Source organism: Heteronotia binoei, chromosome 6 (assembly GCF_032191835.1).
Source record: "Heteronotia binoei isolate CCM8104 ecotype False Entrance Well chromosome 6, APGP_CSIRO_Hbin_v1, whole genome shotgun sequence".
NCBI classification, from domain to species: domain Eukaryota; kingdom Metazoa; phylum Chordata; class Lepidosauria; order Squamata; family Gekkonidae; genus Heteronotia; species Heteronotia binoei.
Window position 1 is genome coordinate 41880373 of NC_083228.1, and position 22435 is coordinate 41902807.

Here is a 22435-nt window from a genome sequence, read left to right on the forward strand (position 1 = left end):
GAGTACTCAGTAGACACTAGTTCTCATGTCCATTGAGAAGAGACAAAGCAGTTGAAAGCATCGATGCTTGATTTGCAAGGACACAACTCCAGGAAGCTTCAGCTGGCCATAGGAACACTGGGAAGTTAAAACTTAGCTCCACTCCATTGAAACACATAGACAAAGTTGCAAGAAAAAACATGGGAGTGGATTTTCCATTCAGGTCTGCTCTGCCCAGAAACCTGAATGGAAAATCCATTTCATATTTTCTTTTCAACTTTGCTTTCTGGTTTTGCCTCTGCAAAGAGAAGGAAGAAGGAGCTGGGAAGGTCAGTAGACTCAGAGCTTCAAAGGGTGAGGTCAAGAGGGGGGAGGGAGGAGAAGAGAACCTTGCAGGCCTGATTGAAGCCCCAAGTGGGCCAGACATTTGACACACCTGGTCTACAGTTTATGCCTTAGACTTTCTTCCCCTGTCTCTCTCTGAACTACTGAAATTGTGAATAATAGTATAAAATGTCAGAGACAAGTGAAATGGAAGAGCTGGTCAGCTAAATTTGATAATTCCCATTACAAATGTTCTCCTTTAGTGAGAGAAAATATTTTGCCTTTACTTTACTCTGCTTTCATTATAAGAAGGTAAAACAAGCCATACATTTCATACTTTCTTCCATATTTCAATGGTCTGTGTTCTATTGTTTGGACTTCTTTATGAATTCTCAGTTATCTATTGAAATGAAAAAGAGCATGTGTTTGAAAAACATGTGTCAGCATAAACATTTATTAGATACTAATAAATGTTGCTCTGGAATAGTATGGATTATTAGATTTATCCAAACTACAGACCCTGTAATACAATTTTAAAAGATTGGCCTATTACATGGAAACAGACCACTTCTTAAATGTCTTGTAAATATTGTGACTAAAATTTTACCTGCTGTTCCAAATATTCCTCATCCAGGAGCCTCAGTTTCTTAATAAGCCTTGCCTTTTCTTTGTAGTTACCTAACACATACCATATCATTTTGTTACTAAGCAACAACATTACCAAATAATAGAACATAACATGCAATAAGGTGCTATAATTTCACTGCTGTACTGGGGAGCAGGGAGAAAGAGATGGAACTAATTTTTTAATTATGCACCATGAAGCTGTTGTAAATGTACTGTGAGATGTGGAAAATGCACTGTGTTGCAATTTCATATCCATTGTTTTCATTACACAAATCCCTTCATATTCTCTTCTAAAACCATGCATTTAATTCCACAAAGATGGTAAAATATAGAAATTATCTAGCTAACATATCCCAATTACTTACTCTAAATCCAGTTTAAACCCTCTTTACATTTATGTGGCAATTATAGTATAACCACAGGAACTAACATCTCTGAGCTTCATCAAAATCAATCAATTATCTTAGGCTGAATTTGGAATGTTGTTTTGATGGAATTGCTCCCAAAGGCAATTTTGATCCATTTAGGCTTCAGTTCTGTAATGCATTCTGAATCCGATTATCCCTCATAATATATTCCTAAATAATGTTTTGTTTTGGCAGAAGCGTCTGCTATATAAAATAATCAATGAATTTGCAAACTTGCTGAACTATTTGAGCTCTTGAAACGAGGGCTCTATGAATTCAGTCCTTCCATGATTGTGAAAGTGTACAGATTTGAGTATCTAAAGTTTTAATTTAAAAGCAGCTTTTTAACCCTTATGACTGTGGTGGTAAGTTGAAAATGTGGGTTAGCAAAAGCTGAAAATGCATAGTGGGGAGGAGCTGAGCAGAACTTTTCAGTGGTAAGACTGCAGGTCTCTGCATAAACCTTATTCCACTTTACAGGTAGCAGAAACAGAAACAGCTTTGCAAATGAGAGTACAGTTTACTGAGAGAAACTGAATTAAATCTTTACATCTGTTTTTGCTGCAGAACATGTGAGGCAGTTTACCTGTGATAGAACCCCTGCATTAGGAGAATTGACTCAAATACAAGCTAAGAGATGAAGTTTTTGAGCTGATGAGAGGCACATTACAATCTACCTGGTCCAGAGTACAAATGCCTTAGTGTAGCTGGACTTTGCTGCCAATTGTTATTTTCTTACTAACCTCCTGTAAAATCCAGTCATACCAAAATATTGCCTGTAGCAACAAACAACTCCAAGATTGATCAGGTCTTACACTAACTGTGAATGACTAAAGCATTCACTTCTCACTATCTTCAAGTTTATCTTTTAAGATTTATTTTGCAATTTTTGGTCTCTGCTCTTTAAAACATTAAATTTCTTTTGTATGCCAGAACATAATTTTTACAACATGCTCGAGTACTGCACAACATGTACATTTTCTAATCAAGGAAATGTTGTTTACAAAATGTGAAGAAATCTGGGCCAGTCTATAATTTATTTATATCTGAGATTTATTTGCTTTATTTGTACCCCAGCTTTCACCTTATAGGGACTAGAGATGGACATGAACTAAACCCCAAACCATGGTTCAAGCACAAACCAGGCTGGTTCATAGTTTCTGAAACAGGGTTCAGGAGAACATGCCTCATATGAATTGAGGTTTGCGAGATTTGGGGTAGTGTTTCCTCTAAGCTGAATTAGTGTGAGATAGCGCACAGGTTTTTTTAGCCATCCAGCTCACACATTTTTGTCTTAGCTCATGAAAGATGGGCCTCAAAGCCAACTAATCTACGCAATAGCCAAATAGCTTGCTCACAATTTTATTGCCAGTAGCTCATGAAGTAGAATTTTTGTTCACAAGACTCCACAGCTTAGACAGAACATTGGTTCAAGGTTTATGAAAGCCTCCAATGAGCCTCCATTCCCCTGGTTCATGCCCATTGCTTGTGGGGGGGGGAGGACCCAAAGCAGCTTACATCATAAAATCCCTTAGCCTGAGACAGTGTAAGTGACCTAAGGTCACTTAGCAAGCTTCCATGGAAGAATGGGGACTGAAATCTGGGTCTCCCTGACCCCTAGTCCAACATTCTAACCATTACATCATGACGGCTTTATTTGTTCAACAAAATGTACACAATGTACATTATTTCAAAGTGGACTGAACTTTATGTAGATAAGGTTTTACATGTAAAGAAAGAGGACATAGCTTATAATAGACAACATTATAAGCATGTAGACCCCTCCCACAAGTTGAGATATTGGGATATCCTGATAAAAGGATCTCTGCTACTGCAGCTGAACTAACCCATTGTTGAGACCCTGAAATCCACTGCCAGTCAATGCAGATGATGTTGGACTGGCTAAACCAATAGCATGAACCAATAGCAATATAAGGACTGGCTAAACCAATAGCAATATAAGGCAATTTCATACTTCCAGGTTGCAATCCTAGGCATACTAACCTGGGAGTAAAGCCCATTAAATCCTTTAGGATTTGAGTAAATATAAATACAATAAGAGAAAATAGCTGAAATTTCTAGAAGGGACATTGAAAGCTTTTTTAAAAAAAAGTAGAAATCAAAGGCAAAACTTATTTTAATTACTAAAAAGGGCCCCACCATTGTTACTGCTATATAATCCAATTCTGCACTTGTTTTTGGCTCTTTTCATAGTAGTGCTGGGTTTTTTTTCTTTCTCTTGCTGAGTTGGTATTAGCAGGGAAAAAGAAACAGAAGGAGCAGCCCAATAAAGCCTCACTGAAATGAAAGTAAAAGTCAGCTGCAAGCATCATGCTGCGAAGTTCTTAAAGACACAATGCACCAAGTACTTTTGCCTTAAAAGGCACTCACCAGGATGAAAAATATCCTCAACAATGGTGAGTGGACATGTACTTTTTGTGGAATACTGCCTGAGTGCTCTTAAGGAACTCACATGTGAAATTATTAATCTCCTAACAAACATACAGAGTTTATTAGTAACATTTGCCGCCTTGTGCAGTTTTCAAACATATATCTTCTAAAAGGGGATCCAGAGGAGATCCAGGAAGTTACAAGCAAGTTAGCCTTACCCAGTAAATTAGTATAAACTCTTATTAAAAATAAAATTATTAATCACATGGGAGAACAAGCCTTACTGAGGAAGAACTAGAATGGTTTCTGTAAAGGGAAATCCTTTCTTGCCAACTTTGGCACTCTTTGAGAGGGTTAGCAACATATAGACAAAGGGAACTCCAAAAATTTTTTGAACTTCTCAAAGGCTCCTGAGTAAACTTAACAGTAATGGGATAAGATGATGGGTCTTCTCAAGGATTTAAAACTTGTTAAACAACAATAAGTAGAAAGCAGGAAGAAATTGACTATTTTTACTGTAGAGAGAACTGGGATTCCAAAACAATCAGTATTGGGATTGGTGCCATTTAATTTGTCCATACATGATCTGCAATGGGAGGAGGAAATAAGCAGCAAAGTAGACAGCTTTGCAAACTATACCAAGTTATTTAGGATAGCAAAACTAAAGCAGATTGTGAAGACCCCAGAACAGATCCCTCCAAATTGAGTGAGTGGGCAACAGCATGGCAAGGGAGATTCAATATTTAGTGGAGTGATGCACACTTGAATGAAAAGTGCTAATTTTAAATATATGTGAATGGCATCTGAATAGACAGAAGCTAATCAGGAAAGAAACCTTGAGGCAGTGGTGGACAGCTTGATGAAAATGTCAACTCAGTATGTGGCAGCAGTGAAAAAGGCAAATTCTGTTTAAGGATTATTATGAAAAGGGTTGAAAACAAAGTGGCCAATATCGTAATAGCCTTGTATAACTGTGGTGCATCTGCATCTGAGATTCTGTCTGCAATTGCGGTTGCTCTAAACTGAACGCTTTACCTGTGAAGAATTTGGGGTGTATTTTTAGTTTAAAGATGAGTAAGTGAAAACATATAGAAGTTTATAAAATGTATGCATAGATTCCTGCATAGTGTTAGAATACACAGAAACTCTTTGAAGCTGATGGGCTGTAAATTGAGGGCAGACAGAAAGAAAATACTTCTTAGTTCAAAGAGTGATTAACTTGTAGAATCCATTGTCTGAAAATATAGTGATGACCACTTGTTTAGTTTAATGTAAGCCATCCAAGGGCATCTGTCTGGCTGCTGTGTAAAACAAGATGCTAGACTGTATGGACTATTGGCCTGATCCTTCAGAGCTACTGTTACATTCTGGATCTGACATTTCTTTGCATAAAATTTGGGTTATCTTGCTGCGAATCTGGCATTTTAGCACAGCCTTGTCAATGGTGATAGAAGACTTAAAGACATATGAATGGTAAAGCACAATTTTTGGCTTTTAGGTGCCATAAATGTGGCCTTAAGTATAAGGTTGTCTCTGATGATGTGATAAGGAGATATAACTTGAAAGAAATTATACAAGGAAGCAGTGTGTTTCTGGCCACTAAGTAACCATGGAAAGGAATAAAGGTTCATGTTTTTATTTAGATCTTCCAGTCTAATCTTCAAAGAAGCCCGTTTGAAAGCTACAAGGGACAGGGCCTTCTCCATAATTGCTCCATCTTGGTGGAACCAGCTGCCGGAAGAGGTAAGGGCCCTGCGGGACCTTACCCAATTCCGCAGGGCCTGTAAGACAGCCCTCTTCTGGCTGGCCCACAACTGACCAGCACCGAGTACTGAACACTGAACATTGAATATCGAATTTGAATTGAGCGTAACTTAAGACCGCTGAATTATTTTAATGTTTTATGTATATAACAAATGTTTAGATTTTTAACTATAAATTATGTAATGTTAATTTTAATGCTTAATTTTATATTTTATGTTAGTTTTACATGTTGTAAGCCGCCCTGAGCCACCTAGTGGGAAGGGCGGGACATAAATCTCAGATAAATAAATAAATAAATAAAAAAGGACAGAGAAGTGAGTGAAAAGTTACTTAAATGCCTGCTTCCAATTATTGGTAATCCTATTGTTTATATTTTGGAGTACCACTAAAGTATGTAATGACCATAATCTTTATTACCACTTATCCACCAGCCATGTATCAGATCAGATCTAAAGCAAAGGATAACTTAAGGAAGAACATTCTTGAACTTATTGTAGACAAGTTACACATGGAATTTAGATTCTAGTTTGCTCCAGTTTGTTTAATAGAGCATGGTCGCAGCCCTATGAAAAACAGGGAGATAGAAACTCACTCTTGAGCTTTATTCCAGTTGCATATGAACATATAGTAAATCTGCAGAAGGGCAGAGAGTATAGCATGGCCATTAAGTGAAGGAGCTTCAACATGTAAAAATAAACTAGTCTTCCTTCACTAGCATGGGTACTGTCCTTTCCTGCTATATAATGTTCAGTTTGGGGCACCACATTTTAAGAAGGATATAGACAAATTGGAACATGTCCAGAGGAGGGCAACAAAAATGGTGAGGGTTGTGGAGATCAAGTCCTACAAAGAAAGGTTGAAGGAGCTGGGCATGTTTAGCCTGAAGAGGGGGCTGTTGAGAGGTGATATGATCACCATCTTCAAGTACTTGAAGGCCTGTCATATAGAGGATGGTGCAGAATTATTTTCTGTTGCTCCAGAAGGTAGGACCAGAACCAGCGTGTTGAAATTAAAAGAGTTTCCAGTGCAGCATTAGGAAGAACTTCCAGACAGAGCAGTTCCTCAGTGGAACAGGCTTCCTTGGGAGGTGGTGGGCTCTCCTTCCTTTGGAGGCTTTTAAACAGAAGCTGGATGGTCATCTGACAGCAATGCAGATCCTGTGAATTTAGGGGGAGGTATTTGTAAATTTGGACTAGATGACCCTGGGGGTTCCTTCCAACTTTATGCTTCTATGTGAGCAAAGAACAGAGTCTAAAGATCTTTTTATAGAATACAAGGAACTGTGATCAAGGAAGACATTTCATAGCATGGGATGGCATCTGGTGAATTTCCGTTTTGTGTGTCACTGGTTTGGATTGTAGGTATAAACATAATCTTGACTGCATAGGTCAGATAGCAGAATTAAGCCAGAAGAAATGGGATTCAAGGAGAAACAGAACTCCTGGAAGTGGAGGCATTTATGGCTGTTAGGGCCATGAATTAATTTGACCTAGTCCATTTTAGAATGAAATTCGAGGCCAGATTGGCTGGCTGATGGAACAGCCATCCAATGGGAAGGCAGATAAATGAGGTGAATTATTCTTGCTTCATCTCATGCTGCACTTTTCGCCACTTGCTGCTGACCCACTCTCAGTATCACAGGGTTAGCTGGTTGCCATTTGGGGCCAAGCAGGAATTGGGGGGGGGCACATTTCTCCTAGATTGTTGCTAAGCAGGGCCCTTTTTCACCTGCTTTGGGATGTTCAGGGTGGTGGTAATAATTTTGAATATTGAGGATTAATTAGGCCTAGCCTCTGACTGTTTAGGCCGTAACTAGTTTGGCGGAGATAGAGTAGGTTGCTCATTTAGGTAGGGCTAACAATGAGCACCCTAAGCCATTGGCCATGATAGAAGACATGTCCTGTATGGACTGTCACTGACTTAATGGTGGGATGGCACTTGTGAAGAAGTGCTTTTGGTGCTGAGTAACATCTTCCTGAACCTAGTAGAAGCTCTAGGGCACATCAAAATAGGAACCTAGGGCTAGGCATCTCTCAGCACTATATGTAGGTGAGGATAAATGAGGCCAATGATAGCCATTGGCCAGGTTTGGAGCCAGGGTGGACTTGCCAGAATAAAGGTAGCCGTGGACAGGCTGCCTAGTGTAGACCACCCTCAAATATTGGCACAACTAATTGATGATGTAGATCAGAAAATTTAAATAAACCAGGTTAAACCCATGCTGCCATCTCATGCCTTCATTTGGAATACTGGGGCAATAAGCGTATAACCTCATTGTATGAAAATAAACTAGTCTTCGCTTACTAGCATGGGTGCTGTCCTTTCCTACTGTATAATGTACACTGAGTACCTGAGCTATGTAGGTGTGGCCGGTTGTGTGACTCTTCTGCTCCTGACTGTTGCCAGGAGGTACAATGACTGTTAAGTGAGAGAGACCCTTACACAGTTAACATGCAAACCACACTAGAGTCACAGCAGAAGAGGAAGCCGCTCCCATTCCTCTGTAGCCAGACCTGAAAGTGATCTCATAAGGCTTCTAAAACAGTTTTTCAAATGCAGTAGTATTTATAGATGATGTGTGAGTCAGCAAGTGCTAACACAATATGATGCTAATAAAATGTGTTCGAATGTTTCTAAAAACGTGGTATAGAACTCTTAACGTTCCTACTGCAGTGAAAACACTCACTTGAGTAAGAGTCATTTTGTTCCTTTAGTGCCTGATATTGAAAGGGAACTGGTTTCCCATGTGTAATTATTTCTTTTCATATTCCTAATTAGGACTTTGTGAATCAATCTCAGCACAGATCTTGTTTACACTTAAGATCAATGAGTGAATGTTATTTCAGTGGCATGTCCAGCTTTCTTTGAAAAATTACCATTTTTTAAAATGGCATTTATTTCCATTTCAAAGAAATGCCTTTCTTCATTTCCACATACATATACAAATTTTCAAGCTGCACGGACAAAGGATCCTCTGCTTGACAGGCTGGCATTATCTTTGGACTATTGTTCAGGTGGTTGAAACCAAGTGAGCTTTTACCTATTGCTATTTTATCATTTGCTTCACACCTTCAACAGAGCTACAGTCTCAAGCTGACCTGCTGAAATTGAAAATGTAACCTTCCCAAAATAACAGATGAGGGATTCTTTGTGTTGACATTTTGTGTGGGTCTCATTCTCCGAGCCTGTGACCTACCACATGGAGAAACTTCTAAAAACTACCAACTTGCAATGCTGAAGACAGTAATATTCTCCTGGGGCCTAGATCCATTGAACTTCACATGCAGTGTTAACTCTAATGATCATAGAGGTTCAGAATAATGGGAGAAACGAACAATGGAATGCAACTAACTTTCCTAAAGGGAGTTACCTTGACAGTTCAAGGTGCTGGTAACTTTATTCTTACATTTCATGTTGAGATTACAAGACCAAAGAAGAGAAGAATTCTGTTGGGATTCCAGTGTGGTAGGAAACTGCTAAAGAACAGTGCAAAATTTTAAAAGAGAAACCAATACTTCCAGCCAAAACTGCCTTATACCAGATCAAATCATTGTTCAGTTTAGTTCAGAACTAACCAAGAGGTTCCATGGTTTTTAGCTGTTTTTTGTGGTCTGCTCCTAACCTGAGTTCTCTTTTATCAACATCATATCAGACTGCTGTGTTTTATGTGCTTGTATTAGCCATCTCTCTTGGCATTTATTGGTATGACTTATTTTTAGTGTTTGGCTTGTTTTTATTGCTTTTACTGCTATTTTCTTAGTTCTCTTTTACTGTTTTATTTATGAGCTGCTTCAAGCATGTCTGGATAGCACACAGATTTTCTAAATTGTCTATTCTGACTAAGGGAAAGCTCCAGCAGAAAAATGTCCTTCACAAGCCCTTGCTCCCTTATGTCTTTTAACTGGAAATGCTGGAGACAGAAACCTAGGACCGCCTGCTCACAAAGTATGTGCTTTTACCAAACTGTACAGTGATAAAGTGGTAATTGACTTTGCAACCTACAGCCAAGATTCTAAGAAGTATTCAACTACATGCCGAAGATTGCTTTGCTGTTGTGTTTCTTGAATTCCAGCCTCTATGTCAAATAGTCCCCATGGTTTTTCAGCTGATTTACTATCAAAAGTACTATGTGAAGTGATACAGTGCATGCATGTTTGGTCCATGTACAGTGTACACTTGATTTTTCTTATGTACATGCATTAACTAATTCTCATGTTCAATACAAGTACAGCTGAACATATGACTTAAACCCCACATTTATACAGGTACTGGTTCCTGGTTTCATTTGTAAAATGGACACATGCTGGCTTTTTTACGAACTGATGTAAATGCATACACACAGGATGTACATGTGTTCATTGTATCATGTACAGAGCTATTGAGTTGGACAACTGGTCTGTCAAATTGAGTATTGGCTGCTCTGACTGTGAGTAAAAGAACTCAGGCAGAACTCTTCCACACCATGTACTACTTGATTCTTTTAACTGGAGATGCTGGGGAATGAATCTAGGGGCCTTGTGCGAGCAAAGCAGTTGCTGTATGGCTGAGTCACAGCCCCCTTGGTATGCCCAATCTCAGACTCACAAGTCCTCTTTTGATTATTTTTGAGGTCCAATGTAGTACAGTAAGAGAACCGATGTGGTGTAGTGGTTAGAGCACCAGACATATTTGAGAGGTTTGAATCACCACTCTGCCATGGAAGCGTGCTGGGTGACTCTCAGTCAAACTTTCTCAGCCTAACCTACCTCACAAGTTTGTTGTAAGGATGACATGGAGAAGAGGAGAATGATATAAGCTGCTTTGGGGTCCCATTGGGCTGAAAGGCAGGGTATAAATGAATGAATTAAATAAATAAATTCAGAATTGCATATTACAGCTCGGAAACATTCCAGGAGATATTGGCAGTTCATGCAGACCTATCAGTTTACGGCACTGAGTGCTACTGGATGAGATTCTAGTTCTAAGCTTGTGTCTCAAGGATTGAGATGGGGGTGGAGACCTAGGTTCCAGTCCCCACACCGGCATGTAGCTCACAGGATGACTCTGGGTTACATAAGCTGCTCTGAACTCATTGAAGAAGAATAGATTGTTAAAAGAGAATCTACATCAGGCGTCTCCAACTAGTAGCTTGTGAGTTACCAGCTGCTGTTGTGTAGCTTGTGCATCTCTTAGTAGACTCAGGGGGGGAAATCATGAAAAGATCTCCTGTATGTTTTCTTTTCCTTTTTTTAAAAAAAGCTGCTTCATCTGATTTTTCACTGTACTGCTTAGCTTAATTTCAGATGCTTGCTAACATGCTGGGGAGGGGGAAGTAGCTCAGGACATTTATGCATTGCTCACAAGTAGCTCTCATTAAAGAAAAGGTTGGCAACCTTTGCTTCTACATGCATATGGGTTTGATCATACCAACAGGGAACTTCTTTATTTTTTGCCTTTTAGATCTTCTAAATTTACATCTATTCAGTGTGTGGAAAGGAGAACCGGTTCATAGAAAACTGCTGCAACCATTGTGCGACCAATTCATACATTTTCAGCCAGTGTTGCACAGCCATCTTGAGGTAAAGGTGATGCTTATTCCAAAACTCCAGGGTTTTTTTTTTTATGATTACAAGAGGCTGGGTACAGAGAAGGAAAACTGTGCAAGTGCAAAATCCCCTGGAGGTTCTACAGTGGGCATGTCCTAGGCTTCTGACCTCTTCTGGTGTGACTGGCCCTTGATATTTCTAAAACGGTTGCCTGGTACAACAACACACCTCTTGCGCTAGTGTGCTCCAAACCAGTGCAAATTTTCTATGAATAAACTGATGGGGCTTAGTGTACTCAGAAGTAGATTTTATGCTTCCCTACTATAGAGTGTTTAAATTCATTTTGAAAATACTAAAAATATACACATCATCAACTATCACTAGTGAGTGTGTGTGTGTGCGCGCATGTGTGAAAGAAAGGATACAGAAATTGCAGATGCTGTCAGTTATTGGGAAATCAAGTGCCCTATACGTTTCGAGCTAAATTATTCATTGGGAGCTCAAGTACTCTTTTTACATTTTGAGCGGGGGCTCTTCATCACAGGAGCGATCTACATAAAAAGATTTCTTTCAAGGATTTGTTAGAAAACTTCAGGCAAAATAAGGAAGACTGTATAGATTCTGTCCCCTATGAACAGTTTCAGCTTAAAGTGCTTTGTGTAGTTGTTTCCCAATAAATGGTAGAACCTGAATCCTTTTTGCTGGTATGAGAATTGCCCTGCTGTTTGGAGGGACATGTGTGAATGTCATATTCCCTTGGGACACAATGCAGTTGCTAGAACAACTATCCATTTGCCATAAGGTAATGCTGTTTATAAACATATAGAGCTCAAAAAATCTCACTGAGGAATGCACAACCTCAGTAACTTTGCATAGTGCTTTGGTTATATGCTATATGGAGATGTCATTCATATGTATATGCTTTGTTATTATGTACAGGCAACAAGATACTGATGGCTGTATTTTCTTTAACTTGCAGATGCTTGAGAAATCAATTGCTGCTTTGGCCCCTGTCCTGTCGGCCACCTCTTTAGGAGGTTATGTGCTCATAGCTCCATCAGCCAAGCACAACGGCATTTTGCACTGATCATTCCTTCATCTCCACATGGCCTTTTTACTTGTGTCATCATACCTTCTCCTGACTCATGCTCATGGTGCTCCATCTGAGAATGGGGCTCTCATGGAGACACTGAAGGCCCAAGTCATGTTATTTAGCAATAAAAGTGAACACTATTCGGCACAAGTGAGACCTCCTGGAACAAACAGACGAATACCTCAGACAATCATCATTGGAGTTCGTAAAGGAGGGACCAGGGCATTACTTGAAATGTTGGATGTTCACCCAAACATTGTGGTAGCAGCTACTGAAGTTCACTTTTTTGACTGGGATGAGAATTATGTGAAGGGAATAGACTGGTATAGGAGCCTGATGCCATTTTCATATGAAAATCAAATAACCATTGAGAAAACACCAGGCTATTTTACTTCGCCACAGGCTCCCGAAAGGATTCATGATATGAATAGCTCTATTAAGCTACTGCTTATTCTGAGAGACCCCACAGAGAGAGTTATCTCTGATTATACCCAAGTCTATTACAATAGACTAGAAAGTCACAAGCCTGTGCAGCTCTTTGAAGACATTGTTATTAAAAATGGAGCACTTAATACCAAATACAAGGCTATCCAGAGAAGCCTGTATGACATCCATATGGAGAAGTGGCTTAAACACTTCAGTTTGGATCAAATTCACATTGTAGACGGCAATACTTTAATCAAGGACCCTCTTCCTGAATTACAAAAAGTGGAAAGATTTCTTAATCTGCCTTCCAGAATCATGTCTTCAAATTTTTATTTTAATCAGACCAAGGGGTTCTACTGCATTCGGAGTGATGGAAGAGAGCGATGTTTACATGAATCAAAAGGACGCCCGCATCCTGTGGTGAACAGTACTGTTTTAGAGCAACTTTGCTCCTATTTCAGAGAGCACAATGCAAAATTTTACAAAATGATTAATCATTCTTTTGACTGGTATTAGCAATTTTTTTGGAAGAAAGGGTTTTTTTTAAATGTCCTGTGATGAACTATTTTCAAGCACTTCCTGACAAACTCTGGGTTGCATTCACCCTGACATGAAGACCGCAGTTTGCATTTCTGTGGTTTCACACTAGGAGTCTATTGCATTAGTGGAAGGTACTCATTAGTGTAAGGGGGAAGTAGCAGTGGCTTTTAACTACTGTAATGAACTCGATTGCCTCCGTGCAAGTCCACCAGTTTCAGTGGAGTTGTTTCAGATTTACACTTGTATAGCCAAACTGACTTATTTGTCTCTTTTTATTCAGATTTATGAACAAATAGAGTTTCACAGAAATCCATTGCTCTAACTGATGTTTTAACAAAAAAAAATGTAGGTGAAACCCTTTGGGTTTTGTTGGTTGCTTTTTATTTTTCTATCTGACTCAATTAACACTGGGATTGATCTCTAGAAATTTCATATAGTAAAATAATTATATATTAGAAGAAGAAAAGTATTGAAATGGGTCCATTTAATAATTAGGAAATTTTTTGTGTGGAATAATGCTTGTAAAGTGTTACCACACTTCAGTGAGTTTCAGGTCTGATTACAATTTGACATTAGCTTTCTGTTAAAGTTCCCTTTCTATATAAGTTCTTTCAGGGGTTGTTTTGTAGAAAAATAGGTGGTGGTGCTCATCAGGGATTGTTATGCGGCTGCAATACTATTCAATGGACAAGGAGGTGGAACTCTAAGAAAGGTTGAGGAGCTGCGCTCCTGTGAGCTCCCACTGAATCTGAGGCCTGGGTTCTTTGTAGTAAGTGACACACATGTATTACGCAAATGGTCATAAAACCACTTAACCCAACTAAACAGATGTTAAGTGTGCCATATTTCCAGGGCAAACGTACTTGGCTCTAAAAATAATCCCCTTTTATGCAGTAGACATCAACAGTTACACAAGTGTCCATTTAATCACATAATCTATGAACTACTTATTTAAGAAATACCCTTTGTCAATAGACAATTCTTAGTCTTGTTTGTATTTTGTAACCAGTTGTTCCATTGTTTATATAATTAATTTGGCATAAAGATTACTGCAAAGAAAGGAAAAAAGGGAAATTTACTTGCCTGCTCTCCAAAGTGTGGAGTTAACTTTTGTAATATCTATTTGCAGATCATAAGGTGTACTCAGAGTGCAAAGTCATGTGGAATTGTATACTATACACACAATATTCAAAATATCACGTATAGGTTTCCGATTTATTTATAAAACTGTAAATCTAAATGGATGCTTTAGGGTATGTTTATTTATAATATATTTTTACCGGACAATGTAATATTGGTCTTTCTTCTCAAAACACTTTAGCTTTGCCATGGATTATTTTTTGTCTGCCCCCTATCAGTGTAATACTAGCTTCTTTTCCTAATAGGTTGCAATGGGTTTTATTTATTTTTTAAAAAAAGAATACTACTTTAAAACCATTAACTTTTACTTGTTGAAATTGCAATCCCACATTTAAACAGGACAGTTTTATCGATGACCCAAGGAGGGAAGCTATACAGATATTTTTTAAAACTACAAATCACAACTTGGATATGAATAAGTAGGCTACATAACTAATAAAGATGAATTGTATTCCATTGATTCCAATGGAATTGGTATCTTGCAATTAGTGTCACCATCAATTATGTGGAGAGTCATCTTTACACAGTCCGTTCTAGCTGAGACTGTGATTGAACAATTTCTAGAGTGAGCTCAACGGTGAATTCTTAAGATGTGCTTTAGAAAAAGAAATGACAAAAAATATAAAGACGGAAATTCCAGACATTTTTAAACTGATGAAAAATAAAACAGGAGTCCAGTGGCAGCTCCATTTATTCCAGCACAAGCTTTCAGGAGTCAGATTGCTGATCTCTGACTCACACAGAAGCTTATGTTGGAATAAATTTGTTTGTCAGTAGGATTCCACTACACTTCTTTTTTATTTTGCTGCTACAGACCAAGCCATCTGAAATGAATAGGAAGTATATCACCAAGAATGGATTGATCTGCTACCCAAATCTACTGCCCATCCTTTTCCTTGGAAGATCCCAGTTTCTTGTATTTTGGAAGAATTAAGTCTGCACATATTCCACATCATTACTTATTGTATTACTGTCTGTTTCCTTTTAACCATTACCCATAGGGAAGATGTTTCAACTCCTTGATTTCTTTGGTTGCATTTTTCTGCCTCTTTTTCAATTTTTTGAGAATGTGACAACAGGCTGTTAACCAGTTGCTAACCTATAAAAGGACATGCTTACTTAAGCTATCACAATAACATTTATTCAGGAGACTTTGGTGCAATGTAGCTTCCATTTTAAACAAAGGATCCAGGAGGGATCTGGAAAATCAACAGTTTAATGTCTGTTCTAGGTAAATTGTTGGAGAACAGTATTAAAGATAAAATTGACAAACATATAGAAGGACAAGCCCTGCTAAATAAAAACCAACACAGTTTCTGTAAAAATAAGTCCTACCTCACTAACTTTTTAGAGTTCTTTGAAAGTGTCAATAAATGTAGACAGAAATGAGTTGGTAGACATTGTTTATTTAGGTTTTTGATAAACTCCCTTTTCAAAGACTCCTGATCACACTTCAGAGTCATGGGATAAGAGAACAAGTCCACTTAGGGATTAGAAATTGGCTAAATAACAGGAAACAGAAAATAGAAATAAATGGTCAGTTCTTGCAATGGAGCAAAATAATGATCTGTATTGATACTATTGCTTTTCAACTTGTTCATAAATTACCTGGAGTAAGAGGTGAGTAGTGAGGTGGCCAGGTTTTCTGATGACACCGACTTGCTTAGAGTAGTTAAGGCAAAAATGGATTTCAGAAAGCTCCAAAAGGATTGCTTCAAACTTGGGGGTGGGGGGAGAATAGGAATTAAAATGGCAAATGAAATTCTATGTGAGCAAGTACAAAGTGATTCAAATTGGTGCAAATAATCCCAATTTCATATATACACTGATGGGATCTGAGCTGCCAGCTGCAGACCAAGAAAGGGATCTTGGAGTAGTAGTAGATAGCTTGATGAAAATGTCAAGCTAGTGTGCACCTGCTGTGAAAAAAATTCCATCCTTGCACAAAGTAGAACAGGAATCAGGGCCAACCCTAGGGTACTTGGCAGCCCAGGCTGATCAGCCACCCGCCGACCCCTCCATGGCACAGCCCATCCACTCTTGCGCTCCAGCCTGCCCCCCCCCCCACAGAGGACACTCAGAGAGCAATACAGAGACTGCATGTTGGGCAGAAGCCCTCCCCACCCCTCTCTGATGATTGGCACGCAGTCTATGTTTTGCTCTCTGAGCATCATCCAACATTCAGAGAGCAATGCAGAAACTGTGCACTGGCTAGGAGCCCTCCCCGCCCCTCTTTGATGATTCCGATCATCAGAGAGGGGCAAGGAGGGCTCCTGGCCAGCTTGCAGTCTCTGTATCACTCTCTGAGCGTCATCCAATGCTCAGAGAGTGATACAGAAAGTGTGCACTGGCTAGAAGCCCTCCCCGCCCCTCTCTAATGATTCCAATTGTACTTCTGTGTTGCTCTCTTCATCCAAAGACCCTCAGGGAGCAATACAGAGGCTATGCGCCAACCGAGAGCCCTCGCAGGGCAAAATTCAGACATTTGCCTATGGTGCCGGGAGGACCCAATTTGGCGCCTTAGGCAAATGCCTAATTTGCCTAGTGGGAGGGCTGACCCTGACAGGAATAGAGATTTAAAACTACTGCTATCATACTGCTCTTATACAAATCTATGATGAAATCACGCTTGGAATAGTGTACTGTTCTAGTTACTGCGCTTGAAAAAAAATATTGTAGAGTTTGAAAAGGTGCAGAAAAGAGCAACCAAAATGGACAATAGCAGATGCCCTATGAGGATGCATTAAATTCTTAGGACTGTTATTCCTAGAAAAAAGGTAAGGAGAGACATGATAGAGGTTTATAAAATTATGCATGCTAGGGAGAAACTCTTCTCTCTTTTCCATAATACTAGAACCTAGGGCCATCCAATGAAGCTGAAGGGTGGAGGATTCAGGACAGACAAAGAGGAAGTATTTATTTCACACAGTATATAGTTAATTTGTGAAACTCGCTGCCACAGGATGTGGTCATGGCCGCCAACTTTGAAGACTTTAAAAGGGGAGTGGACAAATTAATGGATGAAGAAGATGATGATGATATTGGATTTATATCCCACCCTCCACTCCGATTCTCAGAGCGGCTCACAATCTCCTTTATCTTCCTCCCCCACAACAGACACTCTGTGAGGTGAGTGGGGCTGAGAGGGCTCTCAAAGCAGCTGCCCTTTCAAGGACAACTTCCGCCAGAGTTACGGCTGACCCAAGGCCATTCCAGCAGCTGCAAGTGGAAGAGTGGGGAATCAAACCCGGTTCTCCCAGATAAGAGTCTGCACACTTAACCACTACACTAAACTGGCTCTCAGTGGTTTCTAATCATGATAGATATCTATTCTCTCCAGTACCAGGATAGTATGCCACTAAATGAGTTGTGGGAGAGCACGGGCAGGATCAGGGCTTTTTTTGTAGCAGGAACTCCTTTGCACATTAGGCCTCCTGGAGCTTACAGTAGGTTCTGTACTAAAAGCTCTGTAAGCTCTCAGAGAAGTGGCGACATGAGGGGTGTGTGGTCTAATATGCAAATGAGTTCCTGCTACAAAAAAAAGCCCTGGGCACGACAATGCTATTGCAATACTCTTGCATGCGGGCTTCTTGGATGCAGCTGGTTGGCTGCTATGTGAACAGAATGCTGGACAATGGGCCTTTGGTCTGATCCAGCATAGCTCTTCTCATGTTCTTATGAATTCATAGCTTTCTTTACTCTAGGTTAAGTTGAAGTAATTTTAATAATTTCCAAAAAAACTCATTTTTAAGAAATGGCAGAGGATTACAAATAGTGTAAATATAATGCACTTTACAATTTCAACATTTAATAAAAAGGTTTTTGAGCACTGAATTGGAAGAGCATAAGTTGCAGCTGACTTTATAAATATCTATTCCTCATGAGCTGTACATAACAGAATTGGCAGTCCTATTCTTTCTCTTTTGGGTAGTTGACAAGATTGTTCTTCCCCCAGTCTGATCTCTTTGACAGCTGCAGATACAGTTTTCCCACAAGGGACTCAAGCTACCTCCATACAATCTTAACAAATTAAACTCTGAAATAATCATAAACAAGTTGGAGGTGGGAGAGATGTCATAGGAATACCACCAGGCTCAACTGCCATTATTTACCCCAGAACTGATTTATAACTAAAACAGATAAACTGGCCCTCCACATGAATCAACAGAATGATGTTATAGCACACCAGGATAACAGCATTTGAATTGAATTAACCAAAGTACAGGAAATATTTCATCTATGAGAGTATTCTGAATGTGATTCCCCCTATCTGCACTCCTGAAATGGTGAAGCCCCAAAAGGCCTCTACCAGGGGATTCTGCTGAACAGAAAATGTGAGTGGAACAGACACACTTTGAAGGGAATTTCTGAGTGAGAACACATATGCTTTGCATACCAAAATTCCCTGCATCAATTCCCAGCTTGTCTTACCTTCCCCCCAAAAGTAGATTGTGGGTGATGTGTAAGACCTCTAGATCAGATGTTACGTGTCACACCATTTGGGACATGAGAGCCCAACCTGATTCACGGTTACGTGTATGAACTGGTGATTTGTCCTTGAAAGTTCTCTGTTGCACTGAAAAACTTGTGGGGGGGGGGGGGACTTCTGGTTTGCCTTGCATACCAGTTTTACCAGAGAAAACTGTTGCAGGAATGGGGCAAACAGGAACTGAACAGGGGAATGGAGCATTTTCAAAATGTGCCCCAGTTCAGGTACCTGTGTCTCATCTTGTGTCACATGTAATGTCTAGTTCAGCTCAGTTCCTGACAAGCCAGTCCCCCTCAGAGAAGACAGCACCAAGGAATCCGATGAATGTGATGGCATATGATGGAGCTTCCTGTGTTCATATGTTGACAGTTTTCAAATACTTAGAAATCAGAAAGAAGAGGATGAATGATATTTTACCATATTCACTATTGGATACAAAGGAGTGGTTTTGAGATGGAAAACAACAGAACTAAGAATAAGTATTGCAGACAATACTATTCTACAAAGTATTGTGGACAATACTATTCTAAATACAAATATTCTACAAAGATAGCAATGTAACGATCTGCCTGGGGAGTTTCTTCCTTGAAGGCTGGTAAAGAAAAGCTGGACAAGCACCTATGTGTAGAAAAGATGCATCTGTAGGTTTTTCAGCTCAGGATAGAAACTTGCCCTCAATCACCCATGGGCTCCCTTTCAGCTTAAGCTCCTACAAAAAAACATTTCTGAGCTCATGCCTTCAAGAACTCTCTGGCAGTCTGAAAATTTAAGCTGTTACTTATTAAAAATTAATTTGATCCCCGTTACTGTTGCTAAGATACAGCCATCAAGATGTTGCTTGCCTGTTTCACTCAGTTTTTAGAAAACTAGCAGTAGTAATGATAAAATGAACTCTTTCCCCTGCGCACATGCCCATTTACCCAAATGACAGACTTAGGCAGCAGCCTAATTTAACACTGACAAGACCATTCTCACGATGTCAAGTTGCAATAACTCCGTTTATCCCCGTGGGCTTATATAGAGGTGGTTTGTGGATTCTTTCTCCGACCACATTAGCTTGGACAATTCCTTGATCAGCTTGTGTGTGTGTGTTATTGTAAGCTTTTGTGCTAATGGATGATTTTTTTAAAAAAAAATCCTCAGTGATGTAATAATTCCATAATCATATAATAATTATAGCAGAAATCTATTCATTAGGGAAATATGGAGAAAAGCATTGCAAGCTTTCCAGTCTTCCTCCATGGTTCCTCCGTGATCATCATATTAAGATTTGGTCTGCTCATACCATTTGCTGCATTTAGTACTGGTGCAGAAGCTGTATTCCCACTTCTCCTTTAAAGGCAATGCAGCTGGCTACTGCACCCCATGTCCTAATGCAAAGTATCCTTGGCAATAATCTGCATGATCAAAATAGTGTAGTGTTCAAAGTGTTGGATCCATGTCCCTAACCTCATTTTCCCATGACACCTGCTGGATGACATCAAATGAGTCTCTCACACACACTCAAGCTAACCTTCACAGGTTCGTTTAAGGCTAAGACAGAAGAACAATGTGAGTTGGAGGAGGAAATCTGGTTTATGCCTGGCCCTTCACTCAGAGTCTTAGAGCGACTTACAGTCTGCTTTCCTTCCTCTCCCCACAACAGACACACTGTGAGGTAGGTGGGGTTGACAGGTCTCTCCAGTACTGCTCTTGAGTGAACAGCTCTGAGCAAACTGTGACTGACCCAAGGTCACCAGTTGGCTGCATGTGGAGGAGTGGGAATCAAACCCAGTTCTCCAGATTAAAAATCCGCCACTCTTAACCACTACACCAAATTGCCTGAGCTCCTTGAGGAAAAGGGTTGATTATATAAATGAGTCAATGCCATTGCCTTCTGTATTTGTGCAATATTCTCATGTCTGTTTTTTTTAATAGTATATGCAGTTGGCATATCATGGATTGAAGAGTTGGCTACTGTTGGATCTTTTTCAGAAATCATTGTAGTGGTATGGTGGAAGGCCCAGAATTCAGAGAACTAAATAAAGTAGACACAAAAGGACTTCACTGTGCTAGAATTCACACTTGGGTGGGGGTGGAGGGAAGGGTAGGTGGTTATTTCTATGCCACTGGAGTAGTACAGCTGGGAAAATGTTAACATTCTAAGACAATAAAACCCACCACAAGAAGGAGTTGCATCACTTTTCATGCAACAGACAAGACCCAGGAACAACAAAATTGCATGTCGAATGTTAACTGGAATGGCAGCAATTCTGGAATCTGAAGGGAAGATGACATGTTCTGTGTTGCTAAGAAAGTGCTTTCTAATGCCTTGTGAAATGCAATATGCACACAACTGTCATTCTGAGGAAAAAATGACTTGAATTTCCTCTAGTAGAAGGTTGTTTCCCCCCCCCCCACCAAATCACTTCCCCTCCAACTGCAGAGCTCCTACTCACCTGTTTGAGGGGGTGGCTTGTCCCCCAAGAGCTGCATTTCTGACTACAGCAGTCTGGGAGAGGTGAGGAAGTCCCATTCCACTGGTGGTAGTACTTTCCACTAGTGAACTAATATACACCAAATGAATTCACAACTTGCATTTGTTGCAGAAAACCAAGTCATATAGATACTCTATTGGGCTGTATTTCATTTTCTGAGGAATTCTGAACCAAAGCATGGTGGTCCTAGTATCAGCAGAGGCAACAGGAGCTTGAGGAGGCAGCAAAATTTGGGTTCCTTCCACATGGCCTAACTCCAGCAGTGCTATAGAAGGTGCAAGTGTCATCATGTGCCTGCCTCCCCCAGCCACAGCTCATGAAAGAAAAACATTTATTTCAAAAATAACAAATGGCACAAATAAGTCACACATTGATAATGGGCTTGAAGCCCAGGACTGGCAGCCCTCATCCCTAGTAAAGTACAGCCATTTCTGGCTTCTTGTAATACTCAGATCTGGAAGCTGATGCAACAGCATTTCTCATATCACTAAGTCAATATGAGATGGGAAGGAGGGGGGATTTACTTCCTCTTAAAACATGCAAAATCTTGGCATTTTTGCAGCTACAGTTCGGACTCCCTTGTTAGTCTTTCCCTCTGCAGTTATAAATATCCTTCAGTCCCCCAAGAATTGTATTTTCATCATGTTAAAAAATGCATCCACTTGCAACTTAAAATCAATATGCAACCCATTAAATAAATCACATCTAGTGGCTAGTAGCCAGCACCTGAGTGACTGGTCAAATACTTTGCCTCTGAGTTATCTGGGACAGTAATGCAATTGATTTTCATTTTACTTTTCCATAAACCAATTCCAAGTTTAGCTGAATAATAATTGAGGACCTAGGAAAATCTATAATAATAGCCAAACGTTTGGCTGTAAGCTGCTCATTTCAGGGTTGCGAATGATACTATTTCACACCTCTTTAGGTTATGCCAAACCATTTTTTAGATTATGAGGTTAAGTATAAATTATAGCAATCACACATTGTTCCTGAAGTTTTTAGGCATTTGACTTGCAAAAACGAAGTGGGTGATTATTTTCTAGCATGAATATAAATCTACCGTTCCCAATCAGTGCACCACAACAAGCCTACTAGTGAGAAATTAAGTAGTTATTGGCTCCTGTGACCCCCCCCCCCATCCAGGTACCCACCCATAAGAGGCTACCTACTGCATCGATGAATAATTATCAGTTCTGGAAGTTGTCACTTAGGCTGGATAATTCTGCTGCCTCGGGCTTGATTATATTGAG

At 39.7% G+C, this 22435-nt stretch overlaps 1 protein-coding gene across 2 annotated transcripts in view; it reads left to right on the forward strand.

Annotated features, from left to right (window-relative positions):
• Positions 1-14368, forward strand: part of LOC132573703 (heparan sulfate glucosamine 3-O-sulfotransferase 1-like) — an 83860-nt gene extending 69492 nt beyond the window's left edge. Inside the window, exons 3-5 of one of the 2 annotated variants that reach the window (XM_060241369.1) lie at positions 10932-11050; positions 11997-13696; positions 13851-14368. In XM_060241369.1, coding sequence (XP_060097352.1) covers positions 12123-13052 — 930 coding nt within the window. In that variant the 5' untranslated portion in view covers positions 10932-11050; positions 11997-12122 and the 3' untranslated portion in view covers positions 13053-13696; positions 13851-14368. The remainder of the gene's footprint in view (positions 1-10931; positions 11051-11996; positions 13697-13850) is intronic. The other variant, XM_060241370.1, reaches the window with a different exon arrangement.
• Positions 14369-22435: the final 8067 nt, after the last annotated feature.